This window comes from Cheilinus undulatus, linkage group 13 (genome assembly GCF_018320785.1).
Source record: "Cheilinus undulatus linkage group 13, ASM1832078v1, whole genome shotgun sequence".
Taxonomy (NCBI): domain Eukaryota; kingdom Metazoa; phylum Chordata; class Actinopteri; order Labriformes; family Labridae; genus Cheilinus; species Cheilinus undulatus.
This window is the reverse complement of record NC_054877.1, coordinates 29,729,990-29,750,373: the sequence shown is the minus strand read 5'-3', so window position 1 is coordinate 29,750,373 and position 20,384 is coordinate 29,729,990. Positions and strand designations below refer to the sequence as shown.

General features: G+C 39.5%; 1 protein-coding gene across 1 annotated transcript; it reads left to right on the top strand.

Moving 5' to 3' along the window:
* Positions 1 to 468: 468 nt before the first annotated feature.
* On the top strand, positions 469 to 17,506 carry LOC121520159 (nuclear receptor ROR-beta-like). Its single transcript, XM_041803498.1, has 10 exons — positions 469 to 894; positions 7,780 to 7,865; positions 7,969 to 8,110; positions 8,696 to 9,220; positions 10,408 to 10,529; positions 11,449 to 11,581; positions 12,087 to 12,194; positions 13,100 to 13,210; positions 14,701 to 14,813; positions 14,910 to 17,506. The coding sequence occupies exons 1-10, from the start codon at positions 888 to 890 to the stop codon at positions 15,069 to 15,071; spliced, it is 1,509 nt and encodes a 502-aa protein (XP_041659432.1). The 5' UTR covers positions 469 to 887; the 3' UTR covers positions 15,072 to 17,506.
* The last annotated feature ends 2,878 nt before the right edge of the window (positions 17,507 to 20,384 follow it).

Sequence of the window (20,384 nt, the reverse complement as noted above, 5' to 3'; positions counted from 1 at the left end):
TCTATGACAGTTATGCAATACAGTCATTTCCAAGCTTCCGTGTTTTTTCAAGCCCACTGAGACCAAATGATTACATACACTCAGATGAACACCATTGAAGCAATATGAGAATACTCTGGGAAAAAATGTGTCACTATCATGGTAAACAAAAATAACCAGTTTGAGCCTTTTTTTTGACAGGTATGAATCTTAGTGGTATGGCTTTTTAGACTGCATTCTGCACTGTTAAAGTAAGTGGTGCATGTAACATGAAACCAGGAAGTGTGGGAACAGCTAAGCTTAACACCAGTTCAAGCAGAACTCATTTGGATTTAATTATCTTCCTATTTTCTCCAGTTATCTTTATTCCTCAACACAGAGCTTTGCGTGAAAACCGAAAAACCACAGACAACAATTTGCTAAGCCACCTTAAACTCGCTCCCGTCCGCGCGCTCCCGCGAGATCTGCGAGAGGAGCTGTCGGCAGTGAGATCATGGGAGAGTCCACGCTTGGAGAAAGTAGGTTAGCAGGGTAGACTGAGAGGAAAGCAAGCGAAGAGTCAGAGCGCAGAGGGGGGGTGCCGAACAGCACTCGTCAAACCGTGTGGGACTATTCTGTCAGAAAAGTTGAACCAAATCTGCTCGCCGAAACGGTTACGATGCGATCCAAAGCGACTTTCTTCACTCTTTTATTTCACTCGGACTTGACGGAGCGATAGAGGAGTTTCGGTTAGTTTTTTCCTTTTTCATCGTGCTTAACGAGAGCTGTCTGCAGCCGGAACGAAGTTAATATTTACAGAGCCAGATCCCTCTGGCTCCTGCGTTTTTCTCCTGCTCTTTCCTGTCACCTACATTAACCACATGTAGCCGAGTTTTCATCGTACACGACTAAACAAGAACACGTCAAAAATGAGAGGTAAGAGGATTTTTTTATGTCTCAATAGATCCTTGCATGTTTTGTTGAACTTGGGAACGATCACAGGGGGGTTTTGAACGGGCTTCAACGGCCACATGTGTGCGCACAAGGACTTGCGTGCGCCTGTTTTCCTCCCTGTGCGCATTAATCCCTCATGACTGGATTATGGCTGCACAGAGCCTCAGGCTGCATGCTCTACTGTGAAGTTCAGTATGCAGCCTTACAAGAGCTGGAGGCACGTTGTATAATAAGCAGGAATCGCTCTAGTAAAATGCATTTATATTTATCATCAAAGTAGCTCTTATGTCTGCTTATGGGGAAATCAGCTCAGGATTTGAGTTGCGCACAAGCGTAATCGTGTGATTCATAGTGTTGCAAAATGTGTAATGTTCGTAAAGAAATATGATTCACATTCCACCTGGGAGTCCTCCTGTAAAATTTGTCTGGGGATCCATGTTTAGAGTTATGCAATAGAGGAGAGGGAGGGGCATGAGGGAGGTTGTTGTTAACCAAAACTACAATTATGTAATCAAGATGTTATTCGAGTCTATCAAGATTTTTTAATTAGGTGAACTCAAACACTTCAGTAGTGATCATTTGCTGAATTACTTTAAAAGATTAAAGCATTAAGTTGTTTTTAACGATTTGGTTAGAATATCATCATCGACTTTGGCGACGTTTAACATATTCTGAAACCACACTTTTAAAGATGTTGATCTAAACGCGATCGTTCTGTCCCTCTTTCTTTACTAAAGTCAAATCTGAGCTTGTGTGTGGAGTTATGACGTTGTTGTGATGCGATCGCAGTGCCAGCATGGCCGACAGTGTGAGTGTGTGAAGGGAGAGGGATCTGGCTGTTCCACTGACCTAGTTATGTCACCAAACATTATACAGCAGCATACGCAGCGGAGGGAGGAGGCGCGGCTGAGGGAAGCGCCGCGCCGCCGGACGTGCAGCATCATGTGCGGCAACATGCGCGTTCACTGGCACAGACTGAACTTGAACTTGGGCAGTGGGACAAATGATAATTATTAACCAGAAGGGTTGTTTGAGTGCAACCTGAGAGGAAAATGTATTCAATTGTTGTTAAGAATATTGAAAAGGTTTCAAAGTGGCAGAGCTGCAACATATAGGTCATGTTTATTTATATTTCCTGTTTTGCAGGTATTACATAACCCACCAAATTTGAATAAAACCATAAGTTTCAGAGCACTCTTCAGTCTGTGACAAAGACACCAGCACAGATGATAGTTCATATCATCTCCACACTTATGTTTGCTTATTCTTGCTTTGTGTTGCATTTCTGTGTTTTTACTCTAACCTTTTGTTGTGCAGGACTGAAGACACACTATGGGGAGTTTTTTTCAGCAGGGGAGGAAAGAGATGAATTTTTTAACTAAAAAGGAGGGAGGAAAAGCTGAGGGGGCCTTTGGGGGAGGGAGGTTCCATTTCTGGCAGGATATCCAAATGTAAACAAACCTTGGTCGGCTCTGTCCTCTCTCTCACCGCGCTGAAAATGTAGGTTAGTCGCTCAACCTGTTGTTTCTTCGCAACAAGAGCACATCAGGATTTCTTATCCTACTTTGAACTCGAATCATAATCTCATAGTGTAAAATGTTGAGTCATTACAGGAGCCTTGGCACACTGACAGGCTTCCAGAGGCCCAAGTGTGATGTCTGGACCTCTGATACTTTCTCTTTTTGTTTTTGCACTGGAAAGAATTATTATCTTTAAGTTTATATAGAAAGATCATGAGACTCATTTCACGCACTCAAGGTTAGCAGTGGAGTTCTTAGCGCTGTTGTAATCCCCCCCTCTTTGGGCCTCAGCTTAGCCTCTTCTGGTATTTGCATCTTTTAAAATAGAGCCCCATGATTTGAATGCCCAGGCTGCAGAGAGCCAGATCGTTTATATGCATACCAAGTGTCTTTAGGTCTCATCTGCTCTGTTTTTCATGCATCATCTTCAGAAGGGGAAAAATGCAAAATGCAGCAGGGTTGTGTGTTGGACAATGGGTGTGTTTATGCAAGCGAGTGTGATGCCTCCGAAGACAGAGGAAGAAGGTGTGAAAACAAACAAGTTTCATGCGTGAGAATATATTCTCACATGGGGGTTTTGCAATGGACACAAAATCGTGTTAAAGATCTGTTTTCAATTTTTTTTTAAAGAGTAAGAATGTGGCAAGGACAACCATGTTTGATTTTTGTGCTGCACTGTAAGTGTACACCCAACTGTGAGGCATGACACAACAAGTGCCACAGTAAGTTGTATAGCGCTTAAGGAAAAGGCTCCACATCTGTGTATGTGTGTTTCTGATGTCAGTCATTTGTACAGCGAGGTAATGAAAAAACAGATTGCCAGCTTACTGGGCCTCATGTCAATCTGTTGCTCTAGGGCAGTTGGCAGCATGCACATTATTGTGACTTGCATAATAAGCAAACATAAAAACCTGTCTTTATGTAAAAAAGCAGGTTATCAGATTATAAAACAGATAAGCAGTGAGTGATAAGTTGTTTACCCCTGCACAAATGTTAGGAGGGTGTGGAGGGTCATTATTTCTCCTCTGTCACGCTGACACACTGACACACTGACTGCTTGACTCAAGCGCCAGGGGGCTCTCAGGCTGTTTGTTCCATGTTAGATACCAAGAAACACGAAGTCAGTGATTTTCCTCTGCCTCATACAACCCCACCCTGCTGAATTACCCTGAAGTACAGATAACGCAGTTACACATTTAGCAGGCTGATAAACACTCCTGGGGGGGGGCCAACGTTGTTTGTAGCCGGACCGTTCAAAGTGTCCGTTGCCAGTTAAGTTTTTGGGTGTGCCACACAAAGTATAAGCTGTACTGATCAAACAGCATCCCCGATTTAAAGGCATTCTTTGTTTGCCGTTTGTGTAATTTTCCTTTGTTAACCGCTTTTAAAATCAGCTTTTTGTTAAATTTGACTTGATGATTGTGTTTGTGGGTGAAGTGTAGAGAGCTACATGAGGACTTGTGCATTATGTTAGTAGATAGTAGGACTGGTATGGATCTTCTTGGAATGCAGACTCTCTCCAGGGAGCTAAAGGTCAAATGCCATAGGCTGGTGCTGTAGCATAGGTCAACACTGATATTCAGGGTTAAAGATAAATGTTGCCATAACTCGAGGGTAGCAACTGATGCTATTTGTCTATCAGCGTTTCTCATGTCTACCATTTAAGTCAATTTAAAGCTCCAACTGGGAGTACCTTAATTGTTTGGAAAGAGACCAAAATCAAAGCTTATGCCTCTTTGTGAGCTCTAGAAGCAATGCAGTCATCAACATATAAACTTTCTATATTTCCATTGTTATTTTTAACACATGAAACAGATGCTGTGAGGTAGATGTCCCATGAGGCCATTAGGCACACTTTTTCTTAGCAAAGATTCTTGATGATTAATACAGCTGGGTGTTTAAAGAGCTGAATGAGGGATTTATGGCTAAAAACATTAGTTAAACATGTTAAGAAAACAATTTAGATAAGACTCGGGAGTTTAATCTTTGTATGCAAGGGGCGCCAGACTCGACAAAGCCAGAAAGTTCTTCTCAGGAGCCTTAAGCGATGCATTCTTCATAACAGAGGTGTTTTAATCTAAATAAAATTAATTTTGATAGATACATAGTTGAAAAGTCCTTTGGTTAATATAATAAATTATAATATATAATATTGTTATAAGAGTTTTCAATACATTTTCAAGAATCAAATGTCTTATTAAGAAATCATTTTATGGGGCGCAGATGACATAGGGGTTTGAGGTGCACCCCATGTATGTGGACGGCCCGGGTTCAAGTCCCGCATGTCTCTCCCCCAACTCTCTTATCCCTGTTTGCGACACTATCAATTGTCGTCCTCTATGATTAAAGGCATAAAAAAAGTTATCGCTGCAGCCTTTTAAAGTTTATAGTAAAAGGAATTCTCTCTTTGTGGGTAACTGGGTTAAATGCACAGTGCACAAGCTTAAGGACAAGACAAATTACATAAGGGAACATTTTTACTGAGTCTGGGTTGTGGCTCAATTTCTGCAGAGAGGCCGAGAAGAGGAGTGAGAAAGCATGTATGAGTGGTTGTTGCAGCGAGGGTGGGTGGCTGGGTATCTGTGTAATTCTGGCTCTCAGCGCAGGACAAGAATAGAACAGGGTTGAAGCAGAGGCTCAATGTCAAAGAGGGGTGGGGGCTGAATAGCTGACATTCAACTTGGGAGTTTGTCTGCCTTGCATGGACCACAGCCAAGTACAGTATGTGAGTCTATAGTCCAATCTAATGTGGTTACTGGTTGATAAAAGTGCAGATTGTGGAGAAAAATAAGGTCAAGCAGAAGTAGGCTTATGGGAAATGTGCAGAGATAGATGTTGGGTATTAACCAGTATGATGATTGCAGGTTTTATAGGCTTCTTATCAGCATTTCTCCTTATTTATTTTGCTGTTATGTAACCTGCTAGTTTTCTGATGCAAGCTACGAGCCTACAGGGAAATGTTTTCTTTAATGAGGAAGTCTGAGCATTGTTCAGTTCCACCTTAAAACTGGTCTGCGGGGAGCCGGGAGCGCGCCTGCCTCCCTCCTCCCTCTCCTCCTGCAGTGGGAAAGTGTGTCAGTAGGACAGAGTGTCCACATGGGCTGACAGGCTACAGCGTCCGACTGACAGATGACTCAGCCAATACCGAGGAAGCTGCGAACAGCGCTCAGCCAGTGGGAAAGAGATCGTCTGAAGAGGGCGGGGTGTCAGTGTTGCTAGAGTGAGCCCGGCTGAATGAGTGTTGTGAGGAATGCTCACAGACAAGAGTTATATAACTGAGCAATGAGGGAGGGGTGGAGGGGGAACCTGAGAGAAAGAGAGGAAGGGAGGGAGGAGGGAGATATTTTTCCATCGCATGCCTGCAGCTGCCCTGATCAGTTGGAGTATTTTAGTCAACACTTTTACAGAAGAGACAGACGACCGTGTTATTAAAGAGTGGAAAGAATTGGAAAGTTAGTGTTTTCCAGTACCTAAGAGTGCAACAATCCCTCCTCAATCACACAAACCCAAGTGGTTTTCCACAAAAAGTGGGACAAATGGGGCTTTTTTTTTTTGTAAAATAGCCTGAGATTAAACAAACACCAAGGCTTAGCAACAGTTGTTGAATGATACAGCGGCTGCTGTTTTTGTTCTTGGTGAAGAAAGAAGGAGTCTTTGTGGACGTGTCATATGCACAGGAGTCATGTGATTCCCTATCTGTTTGTGTACTCTGTTCTCACATGGGGGCCACATGCAGGGGGCAGAGAAACAGAATTCACAACTATTTTTCTTCCCTTTTTCCTCTTATCTTCTTGTTATGGGGCATTGTGTCTGTAGGGCTATTGCTATCAATAGAAAAATTGATAGCACATGGTTTTTTGTTGTTGCTCATTCCTCTGACCCAGAAGAAGATGTGTTTTTGTCTTTGATCAGTTCAGTCTGGTGAGGAGGACAGGGTTTGTTTGTGTCCCAAAAATGTGGTCATAATTTTCTAATAATAAAACTTCTTTCCAGTTAATCGTTCAGCAACGTAGAGTACAGAACAAGGTCAGCATTAGTATGCTCATAACATTATTAAGAGATAAAAACATGATGATATGTGTCGTTTTTCACAAGAACAGATTATATAGATAGGAAGTTGACTGATGTAAAATAACATGAGCGTGTTTGTACCTAAACACCACAAAGATACGAGGGAGAGGAATATACATGAAGTATTCAAAGCTTTGTTGCTTCATTTTGCATCAGCTAGATGCCTTCTGATAGAGCTCACAGTGTTCAGCAGCTGCTCTGGGACAAGATTAAAGTATGGGCCACCTTTTCAAGGGCAGCAGAAAATACAAAGGAGCTAATTTTGGCTGAGGAGAAATCATGATAGCACAAGAAGAAGAAAAAAGGAAAAAAAATTACATCTACAAACAGGTAGCCTTTGATAAAGTAGAAAAGACTATGGCATTGACCTAAATGTTAGGAAAAATCAATCATATTTTCCATTTCAAAAGAAATTAGTCATGCAAAACAGGATAAAGTGGCCTCCCAGTCAACTCTAAGTGTATGTGGTGTGATTCCACAGCTGTGCATCATTAGCATATTATTGGAAATACATAATATATTATTGATATTATGCCTGAAGGGTTATTAATATATACAGTCTTATCTAATCACTGGAGAGCAATGCTAAGATGAAAAGAAATGCTTGCAAATGGAACCTTAAAACTAAAAACACAGAAGTCCTCTGTGATGCTAATTAAATGATTAATAATGATAAGTAGAGCCGTTTACAGCACAGAAGGTGAACCACTTAAGCCACAGTGAGGAAATTTCTGTTTGTGTAAATTCTGGCACCTCCAGTGGACAAAGTGTTAGTAAAAGTGTGTATTTCTTCAACAAAATCTCATCTTGTTTTTTAACAGTTGAAAGCATCGCTCATCATGATTATATGCTAAATAGAGCTGTTGTTTTTTCATTCATCTGCAGAAAAAGTTAAAGGAATTAATAGCTCTCTTCTTCCTGATTGTGTGGCTTGTTCTCTATCATGAGTATTAACTTCCATGTGTTTCATAACCAGCAAGTAGGAAAAAATTCCAACTGGAGCTCCAACAGAGTAGTTGTGAAAACATTTTTACTGGCCAAAGCTGAATATATGTCACACATGTGCCTCATATAAAGAGTGTGTTACGTGTGATTGAAGGTATCCTGTTGCTTTGAGTTGTGTTAGTGTTTAGATATTAACTGTTTCTGGCGGCACTCCACAGTGTGATTCAACAGAGTCAAACAAGGCCAATGCTTGAGAGTTGCACTTTACTAACAGATATCAAGGACACGTCAGGTTTCAGCGTTCTGACCTCTCATGTTTCTGTTCCTGCAGCTCAAATTGAGGTCATCCCCTGTAAGATCTGCGGGGACAAGTCCTCAGGAATCCACTATGGAGTCATCACCTGTGAAGGCTGCAAGGTGAGGAGGAAATGCAGAGAATTACTCAGATTATCAAAATCAACCAACTCATTCCAGTTGCGCCTGATGTTAATAATGTCTGTATCTTTTAATGCATTTTCAGGGCTTCTTTCGCCGCAGCCAGCAGAACAATGCTATGTACTCTTGTTCCCGTCAGAGGAACTGCCTGATTGACCGAACTAACCGTAACCGCTGCCAGCACTGCCGCCTACAGAAGTGTCTGGCTTTGGGCATGAGCAGAGACGGTAAACAAATACACACAAAGAACGCACTGTACCTTCTGGACATAACTTCCTTTAACCATGACATTCAGCGAGACTGTGTAAAAATGTACCAAACAAATATCTGTTAGACAAACCTTGGCTTACATAGAGAATCCAGTGGATGTCTTTCTTTGTTGAATCCTGGTGTTCATGACATTTTGGTTTAAAGATGACGACGAGAGAATTTGAAGCCCTTAGCTGTAGTGTTTTACATCTGCTGATCTTTTTCTTCTGTGGACAGCAGAGAAAAATAAACATATTAAACAGGCTGAAAAACATGACACATGTTCATTATGCAAACTAGATTTAGGGCTGTTAATTTACACTTCTTCTACATCATTTTGGATGTGAACATCGCACATTAAAAGGTCTATGTTGCGATAAGGAGAAAGGAAATGGTTTTCCTGACCTCTATGGTCCCCCCATTTGGCTGGGCTCTCCCCTTTATCCCCCCTTATGGACCCTTGGTGACCACTATTATTTTAGCCAGGTATTTGCCATTACTTGTGATATGTTTTTGAATTGTTTTGTCTGTTTTAAATCTAATGACATTTTTCCTTAATGCAGCGGTCAAATTTGGTCGTATGTCCAAGAAGCAGCGCGACAGTCTCTACGCTGAAGTGCAAAAACACCAGAAGTCTCAGGAGTGTGTGGGCTCTGGAGGCGGGGGACCCACCTCTCTGTCCTTGACCAAGGATGACGGTGTCTGCGGTGGTAGCGGTGAAGACGGCGAAGAGGGTCTGAGCCGGTCTTACAGCAGCGGAGGTTCCAGCTCCACTCTTAGTGACCTGGATGACATCGCGGCGCTGCCTGACCTATTTGACCTGCCGCTGACCCCAGAGGAGGCCAGCGAGTACTGCAGCCTGGAGCTGCTGGGTGGAGGAGCCAGCACCGGTAACACCTCCAACTCATCGTCCTCTTCTTCTTCCTCATCCCTGTCCAATCAGAATTCCCCGCAGCAGACTATGCTGGATGGAGGAGACAGCAACGGGCTCCAGCTCCTGCATGCACACTCTCACACACATCCGCTGCTGGGACACACACATGCACTGCTGGATCACCTGCCTGATGACTGCTCTATAACAGACCTTGGTGAGTCTTGACAGTCATAAATAACAACTCATTAATCATTTTGTGCACTTATAACACATAAATATAAAGTGTCTGTGAGTATGCATGAATATATTTAACTCTCAATTAGTTGTTTCCTTTTTCACCTTCAAAGACAAGAGAAGATCTTAATTTGCGAGGGATGTTTTTATAAAACCCAATCACATATTTTAACATATTTGCCTTGTTAGTTTACACCTGTCAAAGCAAGCTCAATACTTGAAGTTGTTTATCATTATGTCGCTTGTAGAGGTCAAGCAGCACCTGTGAAACATTTGCTAGAAGTGGGTTATTAATTGTTGCAATTTACAATAATAAAGATTGAGATTATAGTATGAGTATTTTAGGGTTCTCTTGAATATAAATCTATAAAACTGTAGTAAAACGACAGAGTTTTTCTTGTTTCCATCATGTTATCTGCTTTTATTCTAGATTATTTAACAGTTTAATAGCATAGCTGCCCCTATAAGATACAACTAAAGTTGAGTTATAATACTAAATCAAAAAGGCTTTAAATGGTAATATATATAAAGAAAACCAGCCTAGGGAATATTGATGAAGCAGGTTACCAAAACAAAATAAGGGAAAGTAACAGAATAATAAATGTTATATACAATACAACAAAACAGGAAAAAAGGATTCAATTAAATGGGAAAAACAAGCAAGAACAAGCAAGATGTAACCAACCCACAGCTGGCTCAGTAACAGGGGTAGATAATGAGATGATGCTGCAGTGATATTTATAGCTGTAAGGAAGCAGAGGGATTATTTTTATAGATGTTTTCTCTGGAGACCTTGAGGAAGAATAAATCAGTTTTTATTTTACATCTTTATAGTTGCTGGCATCAACAGACTGCAGGGAGACTTTGTATGAGGCTCCTGGGACTTTAAAAAGAAGCAATTAGTAAATAGTGTGGCTGGTGATATTATTGGTGCAGGAGGTAGGGGAGATACTAAGAGCCTCAAAGATAAGATGATGACATGAGCCATTAGGGTTTGTCTTGTGGCAACTGTTCAAAGCATCTAGTTATTCAAGGTGCATGTGCATGCAAACAACATTGTTGCTACACTCAGCTACACACTTCCTTTTTGTCTCCTCAACGCCTGAACCGGCAACAATGACAGAGAAACTGAATGGCATAAATGAGTCTCTTTTTTCCCTTTTACAGAGCGCATCACTCAGAGTATTGTTAAGTCTCACCTCGAGACGTGTCAGTACAGCGCCGAAGACATGAAAAGATTCACCTGGGCACAATACACACCTGAGGAAACACGGGCTTTTCAAAACAAGGTATACTGTGCTGCAGATGCAAAATTAGTTACAATCACTGGTGTTGGGCCAAAACCTCATATCTCCAAAATCACCACCTTTCAGAGAATGAAAGAAACTGTATCTTTCAATTAATTGAACACTGAATGGCCATAGCCAGCATCTTTTAGACACTTTTTTTTGCTTTGAAATTGGTTAAAACCCACTGACAGGTGTAAAGGGTGACCAATAGCACTGATTTGTTGAAGAATAATATAAAAACATGAAACATGAAGATATGGGGTTTTGGCCTCTAAGCCATCAATATGCAATAAACATATCCGTCAACACGTGATAGGTTTAGCTACTGAATGGAGTATAATGGCTATACTTATACATCAGTTACCTTCAGATCAATTAGAGCCAGTTAAGTGGTTAAAATGCTGATTGGGTTTATTTAGACTCATTCATTGCAACCATGGATAATGTGTAAACAAGAATAGCTGGTATATTTAAAAATTGTTAATCAGCGCTAATGTGCTCTCTTAAATTTTTATCAAACCTTCTATTGTTAATGTAATAGTGAGCCATGTTATATCACTGGGGTTGTCCAAAAACAAGATGTTTAACTTTTTCTTCCACTAGCTAACAGTACTCTACCTCTGTAACGGCAGCTTTTGCTTAAATATATGACTGAAAATCTTTTTTTTAAAGATTTGTTTCTTAATGTTACTGAATAATCTTGAAGTACAGAAAATTTTGACTGCCTTGTGTAGCACATTTCATATATTTCTCTCCAGTCCTGCTGGCCTACATCTTGCTAATTAAAGCAAGAAAACAGAGTATGGATTAAGTCTTTATGGTCACTTCTAAATCCCTGAATATATAAGTCCCTGAATTTTAATTCAGGGTGACAGCTCCTCCTAACACATACATCTGTGTCTTCCTGTTACTTCTTTAGTCTGCTGAGTGGATGTGGCAGCAGTGTGCTCACCACATCACCAACGCCATCCAGTATGTGGTGGAGTTTGCCAAACGCATCGCTGGCTTCATGGACCTGTGCCAGAATGATCAGATTATTTTGTTGAAAGCAGGTCAGTGTACAGTCTAGAAATGTCTGCATTCTTAGTGCTAAATGTACAAGTTAATCCTTTCAAAGTAAACAGAGTCTTTAAAATGCTAACATAAGCTCCTTCCTGTTTTTTTTGTCTCCAACCTTCTACCTTCACCTTATCCATTATTTTATTTCAATAATTTCCACACACTGGGGAGAAAAACACCATCCTGGAAACAAAACTTTCACTATTTTTAATCTCTTAAACACATATTTAACTATTTATTTGGGACATAAATTGCATATATCTAACAATGCATTCACTCCCTGTAAATCTCTTTTAAAAAATGTATCCATCTGGCTTTTCAATGGTTCAAAAATGACATATATGCCGCGCCAATCTGGGTCAAAATTATTTACATTTTGTTGTGTTGTTTTGTGCATGTTGGAGTATCTTGGTCCCTTTCTTTCCCTCCCTCCCTCCTTCCCTCCCTCTTCTATCTCCATCTCTCCATATCTTTGGCTCTCTGTGGCTACGTTTTCAGGCTGTCTGGAGGTCCTGCTGATACGCATGTGCCGAGCCTTCAACGTCAACAACAGCACCATTTTCTTTAACGGGAAGTTTGCACCAGCTCACTTCTTCAAAGCACTTGGTGAGTCCCTGATGAGATTTTAACTATCACAGATGGAAGCTACACATATTTTTTAAAGTTATGTTAGAAAATGTCAGTTTTTTTCATTGGTATTGCCATACAGGCCTTGATAAAACACCCTTACCAACAACTTCTGCTCTGACTAAAAGTAGGGTTATCACAAATAAATTAAACCTTAATACAATACTAGTCAAATCAAAGGATACAGATGCCTGTTTAAATATCAGTGGAACAAAAATGTAAGTCCTAGGCATTCAATATTGGGTACATCTGGTTCTAGATGAAGAAAACTGCGAGAAAACCACCGCACTCTGGCTATTTTGCACACATACATTTGCAGTGCTTCACTGTCACCTCTCTATTCTCTTGTCTTTTTGTAAGAGATAAACAAACAAAAGTTCAACACCAAAAAGACATCAAAAGTGTCAGTATTTGAGCCTGGTTTCATCACATTTGCTCTGGCTTATTTGCAGATTCTTTGGAGTAATGTTCTGACTGAAAGGCTTGTGCTGAAGAGCTGTTTTGCCTCTTAAACACCTCAGAGGCAGCACAATACAAATAAGATGTTGCACTTACATGATAAAACATAGCAGTTAGCTTATTTGAAATAAAATTAACCAAATGGCTTTGTTTTAAATACTATATTATGTATGTAAATTGAATATGCTCTGTTATATTAATCATTTAAAACACATGGATGCTAAAAACACTGGAAGATCAGGGAACACTGATGCAACTCAAGAGCTACAGAGTAGAGTTTCAGCATGGTTGAGTTAAAAGTTAAAATGCATCCCTCTAGCAGACCCAAGTATTTGTCTGACCATCTGTCTAACTTACTTGAACAACTAAAGAGTTTCAGTGATTAATTTCAACAGCTAATATTTCTTTTTGCTGTGTTTCTGCAGGTTGCGACGACCTGGTCAGTGCTGTGTTTGACCTGGGGAAAGGACTCTGCCGTCTGCAGCTGTCAGATGAAGAAATGGCTCTATTTAGTGCCGCCGTCCTTCTGTCTCCTGGTGATTATTTTTACTTCCATCTCTGCTCACTAACACATACATAAACACAATCATGTTGAGGTAGCAGACGTTCTGTCCTGCAGAACTGCACAAGTGCATTCAATGCTGTTTTGACCTTGACATAGAATGCCACACATTCACCCAACTACAGTGCATCCTTTTTGAATATTAACAACTGCACTGCAAATATTTGTAGCTAATTTCTGTCTTTATGGTTTAAGTGATCATTTCAGCCTATTAATACTTCATGTTTTTATCATACAGCTGATAAGTCACCACCAATGGAAGTCCAAAAATGACATGCATCCATACGTTTTATGTTATGTGTTTTCCAGCGATGAGGAGTTGATTTAAATCTTTTTCTTTGGATCTTAAGAAATTAACCCACTATCTTGATGAAAACATCAGTTACCTTGTGATGATGACACAAACAAGTTAAAACCCTTCAGACAAAAATAGGACTTAGTTATCATGTGAAAATAGAATAAAATGATATGTGTGTGTGCATGTCTGCTTAGGGCTTCTGTGGGCCCATAGATGAAAGTGCACAACAACGCTAGATTGCTGTTCTGCATCTTTGAAAGATATTTTTTCATTTTTAACAGTAATATCACTGATCTTTAATGCAAGTTCTATTAGAGAGCCTGAACCTCTATAGACTCTGCATGCACATATGAGAACATTGCATTGTGGCTTCCCTACAACGTAGTCATAATTTCTTCTATTAGAATTTTTGAAATAATTGATGAATGTAATTCACTTAAAATTCTGAGCGATTTTGCAATGAAAATTTGAAAAATTATCATGGAGATTTTTGGGGATGTTTTTGAGCATTTCTTTGTAAGTTTTTTGTAGTGAAAGTTTTGAGTATTTGCATGAAAAACTGGGAATTTTGTTGGATGTTTATGAGAAATTTTCAAGTGTTGTATTTGGGAAATTTATTTGCCTTGGTGGGGGGTTGCCTACAAATTTTTAAGGTATTCTCAAGAAAACTTGGGAAGTTTATTTTTTAATTTTGGAAATTTGATTGGGAAGCAGGGTGTCCTCTGACGTTTCTAGAAATGTATGAAACTTTCAGGGGATTTGTTAGGATGTCTTTCTAACATTTTCAATGGAATCTTGGTGAATATATTTGTATGTTTTGGGAAGTTTGTGAAGAGATTTGGGGGGGGGGGGGGGGGTTTGAAAACTTAAAAAATTATTTTATTAGAATCAAGGCTCTGTGATAAAGTTTACCGAAACATTTGAAGAAATTTTGGGGTACTTTTGATGGGAAACCGTAAAAATATGTTTAAGAATTCCCCAATTTGTGTTATATGGTCAGAATGTTTTCCTGTTCAAAGACAAGACTTGGGGCTGGCACTGTAGTAGTGTTGCACATAAATGTGTCATTATTGGCCATCAGCTTAACTGCTATGTTAAACATTGGTCCTGATTTTTACAATCAGTGCATCTCTAATTATGGTTTCAATACTTTGTTTTTCCTATAGATCGGCCCTGGCTAACAGAAGGCCAAAAGGTCCAGAAACTTCAGGAAAAAGTCTACCTGGCCCTGCAGCATAGCCTGCACAAGAGTGGAGCTTCTGATGAGAAACTGGACAAGGTGAAGCCTCTTCCAAAACACATAATACAAGTACTGATGTAGTCACATAAAAGAGCAAAACAAAACCTGACCTCTGTATGTCCTCTGTCCCCACAGATGGTGTCCAAGCTGCCCATAATGAAGTCTATCTGCAACCTCCACATTGACAAGCTGGAGTTTTTCCGTTTGGTCCACCCGGAGACTGCCTACAGTTTTCCACCACTGTACCGGGAAGTTTTTGGCAGCGAGATGTCTCTGCCTGACTCCACCGACAGCTAGAGAGACAGAGAAAGAAAACCAGAGAGAGTGAGAGAGTTTATTAAGAGGTAGGGAAGCAAAAGGAGAGACAGAGTAGGATAGTAATGTTGAAGCTCAACAACAACCAGCAGTAACGACGAGACAATCCGGGACTTTAAATACTCCGTCTCCCATGATCCCAAAGTAGTCCTCCACTTTCCCAGCAGGCAAAAGCACCTTACACTACAGACCACACAGGCTCATGGTCCTCTGCATATTGTAGCATTAAATACAAGCAGGATGGGCATTGTAGGAATAAAACACAGCAGCCCACTTAGCATGAGAAAGCTCCGAGCTCAAACACTTTTTTAACATGAGATCCACGGAGGATCACCCAACCATTTATGAATGTACCTCATTGATCAGCACCAGTGCACCCGTAAGAACCTATCTACAGTGAATGTACAACCCTGCCACTCAGACAGAGTTTTACACTTAGTAACAGAATAAAGTCATGTTGATCAACCGGTCAATTGATACATCTTTCAGTCGATATTATCTCCTTTTTAATACTTCTCAGTGTGATACGCTTGCGTATTCATACAGACAATATCCCTGTACCGACCACTGCTTCGGGACCAAGATCATGAGTCATTTTCCCTAAAATAAAAGCTCATGGATATGACATGACTCACAGCTCAGGCTGACTTCCGTAATCAGCATAGAACCAGTCTCACACACATTTAGACAGTGTTCGGTGCTGCCTCTTTGTAGGCTTTTGTAATGCAATGAGAAACCTCAGTCCCACACACCCCTTTCCTTGTAAATGCCACTTAGAGACAGGAAAAGATGAAATTATCTTTAATTTATATACACATTTATAAACAAATATTTTAAATAAGAATGTAAATAGATGACTATATAAGTATATGGAGAGTGTAAGAATGTTTGAGTTTAATCCAGAGAGAGAAGTGGAGGGCGAGATGTGAGAGACAGAAGAGGAAAAAAAAAGGATGGATGATTCACGAAGGCAGATTTTTTTTTTTGACTTCAATCTTTTTCTGGACTATTCCCTCTTTTGACAGTACTCTCAGGTTTCCTTGGCAACAACCCCTTCTTGCCCATGACGGCAAAACCAAGCCGGGTAAAGCGACGGGGTGGACACTTGTTGCAGATGCGACGCAGCAGGGGGAAGGCAGCAGACCCATATAAAGGCGGATATGACATTGCCTGTCATTGCATTTAGACTGAGAGATTTCAGTGTGCACTGCTGCTGCCCTTCCCTCCTCCCTGCCTAAAGAGACAAGAGGACAAACAGGACACTAAGGAAAAAAGAAAGCAAGGCAAAAGATGACTTTCATGAACAGTATGATGGAACGGGGATACACAGGGTTTCCCCTCCTGTTTCTAACCATTAGTCAGTACCGTAGGTGTAGTATATTTGTCTTTCATTCATAACATTTCATTTTGGTTCGAGGTTGGGACGTCGACGGTCCATAATATGTATCATAAACCCTCCTTGCTGATTGGAGCATCTGTATTATTTTGTACATTTGCTGTTCCTCACTCCTTTAGTCCCAAACCCAACACTTATCCAAATACCAAGCACTTATACTTTCCTCTTTCTCACTGGGCACTAGTCTAAGGCCAGACAGAGCTACCAGCTGCCCCCTGAGTTGGGCCTCAAAGCCAGTAAGACTTCATGGTTTTCAGTCAGTCTGTTCTAGTAGTTTTATTTTTAATTTCATATCTGTCATACAAAATCATCCATAACTGTTTACATTATTCATGTACATAACGAATACACTTCCTGCAGGTCGGTCTAGCATAAAGCTGATGGTAATAATGTCTTACTCGGGGTGCTGTGAAGTTCTTGAGCAGAGTCTGCGGACCTGCTGTCTGCCGCTCAGGGAGCTAGCTGTGATCTCTTCTTGTCCCTTTATAACCAGTGTCGTCTTTTAGCCTTGTGCTCCTCACACCTTTGCACCTAAGATGAGATCCATAACCATAATCACTGTGTTCTATTTTTGTGAATGTTACTCACAAAGTGTCAAAGCCCTTCCCGTTTGTCCTAATATTGTAACTTTAAATTTTTTCGAGACATAGGAGTTAAAAAAAAAAACATGAATAAATCAGTTAGATTTAAAGATGAATTTTATTATTGGGGTTAAATGTTTCTTTTGCTGTGATTTACATTTATTTGTCAGTCTTTTATCCACCTTTTTTTCTTTATGTGTCTCCACTTCTGTCTTGTAAAGTCAGTGATCTATTTTTTTTAATTGAAGAAAGATTAGGACAAGTACAAACGAAAAAGAATAGTTTGTTTCCCTTCTCTATCCCTGTATGACAAAATGTACAAGAGGTATATTACTAGTCCAAGAGTAACTGAGTCACACAGCGCGATATATATTGTTGTCCAATGGGATACATTATATGTGGTTTTAAGAATGTAATAAATGGTTTCCTTTTCTTTTAAATTGCCTCACTGAGTCTGATTTCACCTCAATGTTAAAGATGATTTAAAAAAAATTAGAATATTGTGTAAAAATTATTTTTTTCCCCTGTGATTTACCTCAAAAAGTTCCATAAATTCAAGATTGATCTCATAGAAAGTGAAACATTTCATGACTTTATGGGTTTTAATCTTGATGATCGAACTATACAACAATCCTCCACTGGAAGAGTAAGCCACAGAAGGTCCTTAAAGGGCAGATTGTTCTCAGAGGCTGTATCAAAGCATATTCATGGAAAGTGGACTGGAAGAGAAAAGTTTAGTAAGAAGGACTTGGCACCTGCCCACAGGGAAGCCAAAACTACAAGAAACTGGTTCGCTGACCATGGTTTTAATATGCTTGATTGTGATCTGAACCCAACAGAGAATTATCAAAATTAAAACAAAAAAAGTCTTGAAAATATTTCATTTTGTTATGAGATTACTATTAACCTAATTCATTAAGTATGGAAATTTGTGTTTGGTAGATTACTTCTTTGTTGTGACAATGCTCCTTGGAAATAAATCATATAGAGTTGGAAAGTTTGTTTATTTCCCTTTTAAATGGTGGCACATTTGTAGGGAACATATATTTGTGGGAGAAGCAGCAAAGCTGAGTATGTAGGTTGTGCTTATGACAAATTAGCCTAATTTTCTATCTCAGTGCCAAACAGCTTCTTCTGCCATTGACTCTTTGGTGTTTGGTGGATTGGATGATTGAAGTCTGAAGAAACAAGAAATATTGGCAATTTGACAATTTATCTATTTAACAAACAGGAGCCTCAGCTGTGAGATGGCATCCCATTCTCCAACCAGAATTTAACACAAGTCAAATGTGGTTTTGTTGTTCACTCTGGGAAGTACAGCACGCCCAAGCTGATCCCAAAAGTGTTCAATGGGGCTGAGGTCAAGACTGCTGGCAGGCCATTACATCCTCTCCACTCCCAAATTCTGGAGGTAGTCTCTGATAAACTCAGCTCTGTGGGGGTGAGCATTGTCATCTTGGAGGATAAGAGTTCTGTCCTGGACTGAGAGATACAGGATTGCCACTGGTTGCATAATCTCATCTCGATATCTCTCTGCATTGAGATTGCCAACCAGGCACCTGAGGGTACCAGAGGCTAAAAACAAGAGTCGATAGCAACAGTAAAAAAGCTGCATTCAATGGCAGAGAAGATGTGGCAAATTTTTCATGGGTGCAACCCACATACCCAGCTCTGCTGCTCATCCCACAGATGCATGTTCCTTACAAATGTGGCATCATTTAGAAGGAAACTAAACAGGCTTTTTCAACAGTATGACATTTGTGGCCCAAAAGCATTGTTACAACAAAGAAATAATCTACCAAACACAAATTTCCTCAGTTTTTGTGCTAAATTTAGAATAAATAGAAGTTTCACTTCTTGAATTAAATAAAAGAAAAAACTAACTTTTTCATGATATTCTAATATTTAGAGATGCCCCTGTATATCACTTGTCTCTTGAAAGAGACAATGGCTTTTACCTTTGAACCACAGACTGACATTTTTGTTGTTTATATCAAGTATTTTTGCATATTTCTAGTGGAACTGCAACAAGTTGCCTTCCTGATAGTAAATACGGGAAAAAAGGGGAAATTATATGTTTTTATGCCCTTGTTACAGAATGCAAGAGAATATTCCATTTTGAGGTAATAATATTATGATTATAGTTTATGATATAAAAGCTCCGGTGAGGACTTTTTACTCTATGGCCCAAGTTTTAAAAAGTTTGGGATTTTTCATTAGTTTTTATATTTATTTTATTTAGTTTCTACTTTTTGTTTCCGATTTCAATTCAGTTTTTATTCGTTTTTACTGCTGGTTTGTTAGTTTAGTTTAATTTTGTAAAAATGCTTTGTTTTAGTTTAGCTTTTATTATTATTAGTGTTAGTTATTTTCAATAAGGGATACCTGCCAGGGGCCAGACCTCATAGGACCTTCTTTTTGACCAAGAAGGTCAAAAAGAAAACATCACACAATTTTTAAAAAAACAAAACAGGTTACCTTCATTTGCAGTTATTCAAATCTGGTATTTGAGTATTACACAGTATCTAAATGTAACCATTGTATGAGGTCTCTTTTCAATCAAAACAGGCCATTTTACACATGTAAGGCTTAGGTGTACATATCAGTATACTGCTGTCAAAAGCTAAAATTAAGGAGATTTTGTCCCTTCGTTTATTTCACTTGAGTTTTTTTAAAGGCAGAATTAAGTTTTAGTGAGTTTGCATTTTTGGAAAGTTTTTATCAAGTTTCAGTTCAAAAATATTTTTACATTCTAGTGTTTGTTATTTAGTTAGTTTTAGTTAACTATAATAACCTTGCTGTGGACAAAATACTCTTACATTTTATTTCAATTCAATTCAAAACTTTATTACAGACTCTAGGTCCAGAGAATAAAAAAGAACAAAAACGAAACAAAACAATACAAAACACATAAAAAGGACAGAACAATACATGAATGTTACCGTAACGGCACAATAAGTTAATGAATCAGATTCAATATAAGCACAAAAAATAAAATTACACTAAAAACAGGCATCTGTACCAGTGTTTCCATAGTGGTGACATGTATTTAACAGCACTATGTTTGATATTCGTCAAGGCCAAAATAATTTCATTCCCAGTGGAATCAAGTCGACACATGAATTTATACAAGAGATTTCTTAATACAGCATGTAGAGTATTAACTCCTGCACCTACAAACATCTCACTTGCACTGCACCATCTTGGTCTTTTCAGTAGTAATCTCAGAGCATCATTGTAGGCTACTTGTAGCCTCCGCATACTTGATTTCTTATAGTTTGTCCGTAAGTGTGCAGTATTGTAGTAGTGTGTATTTCT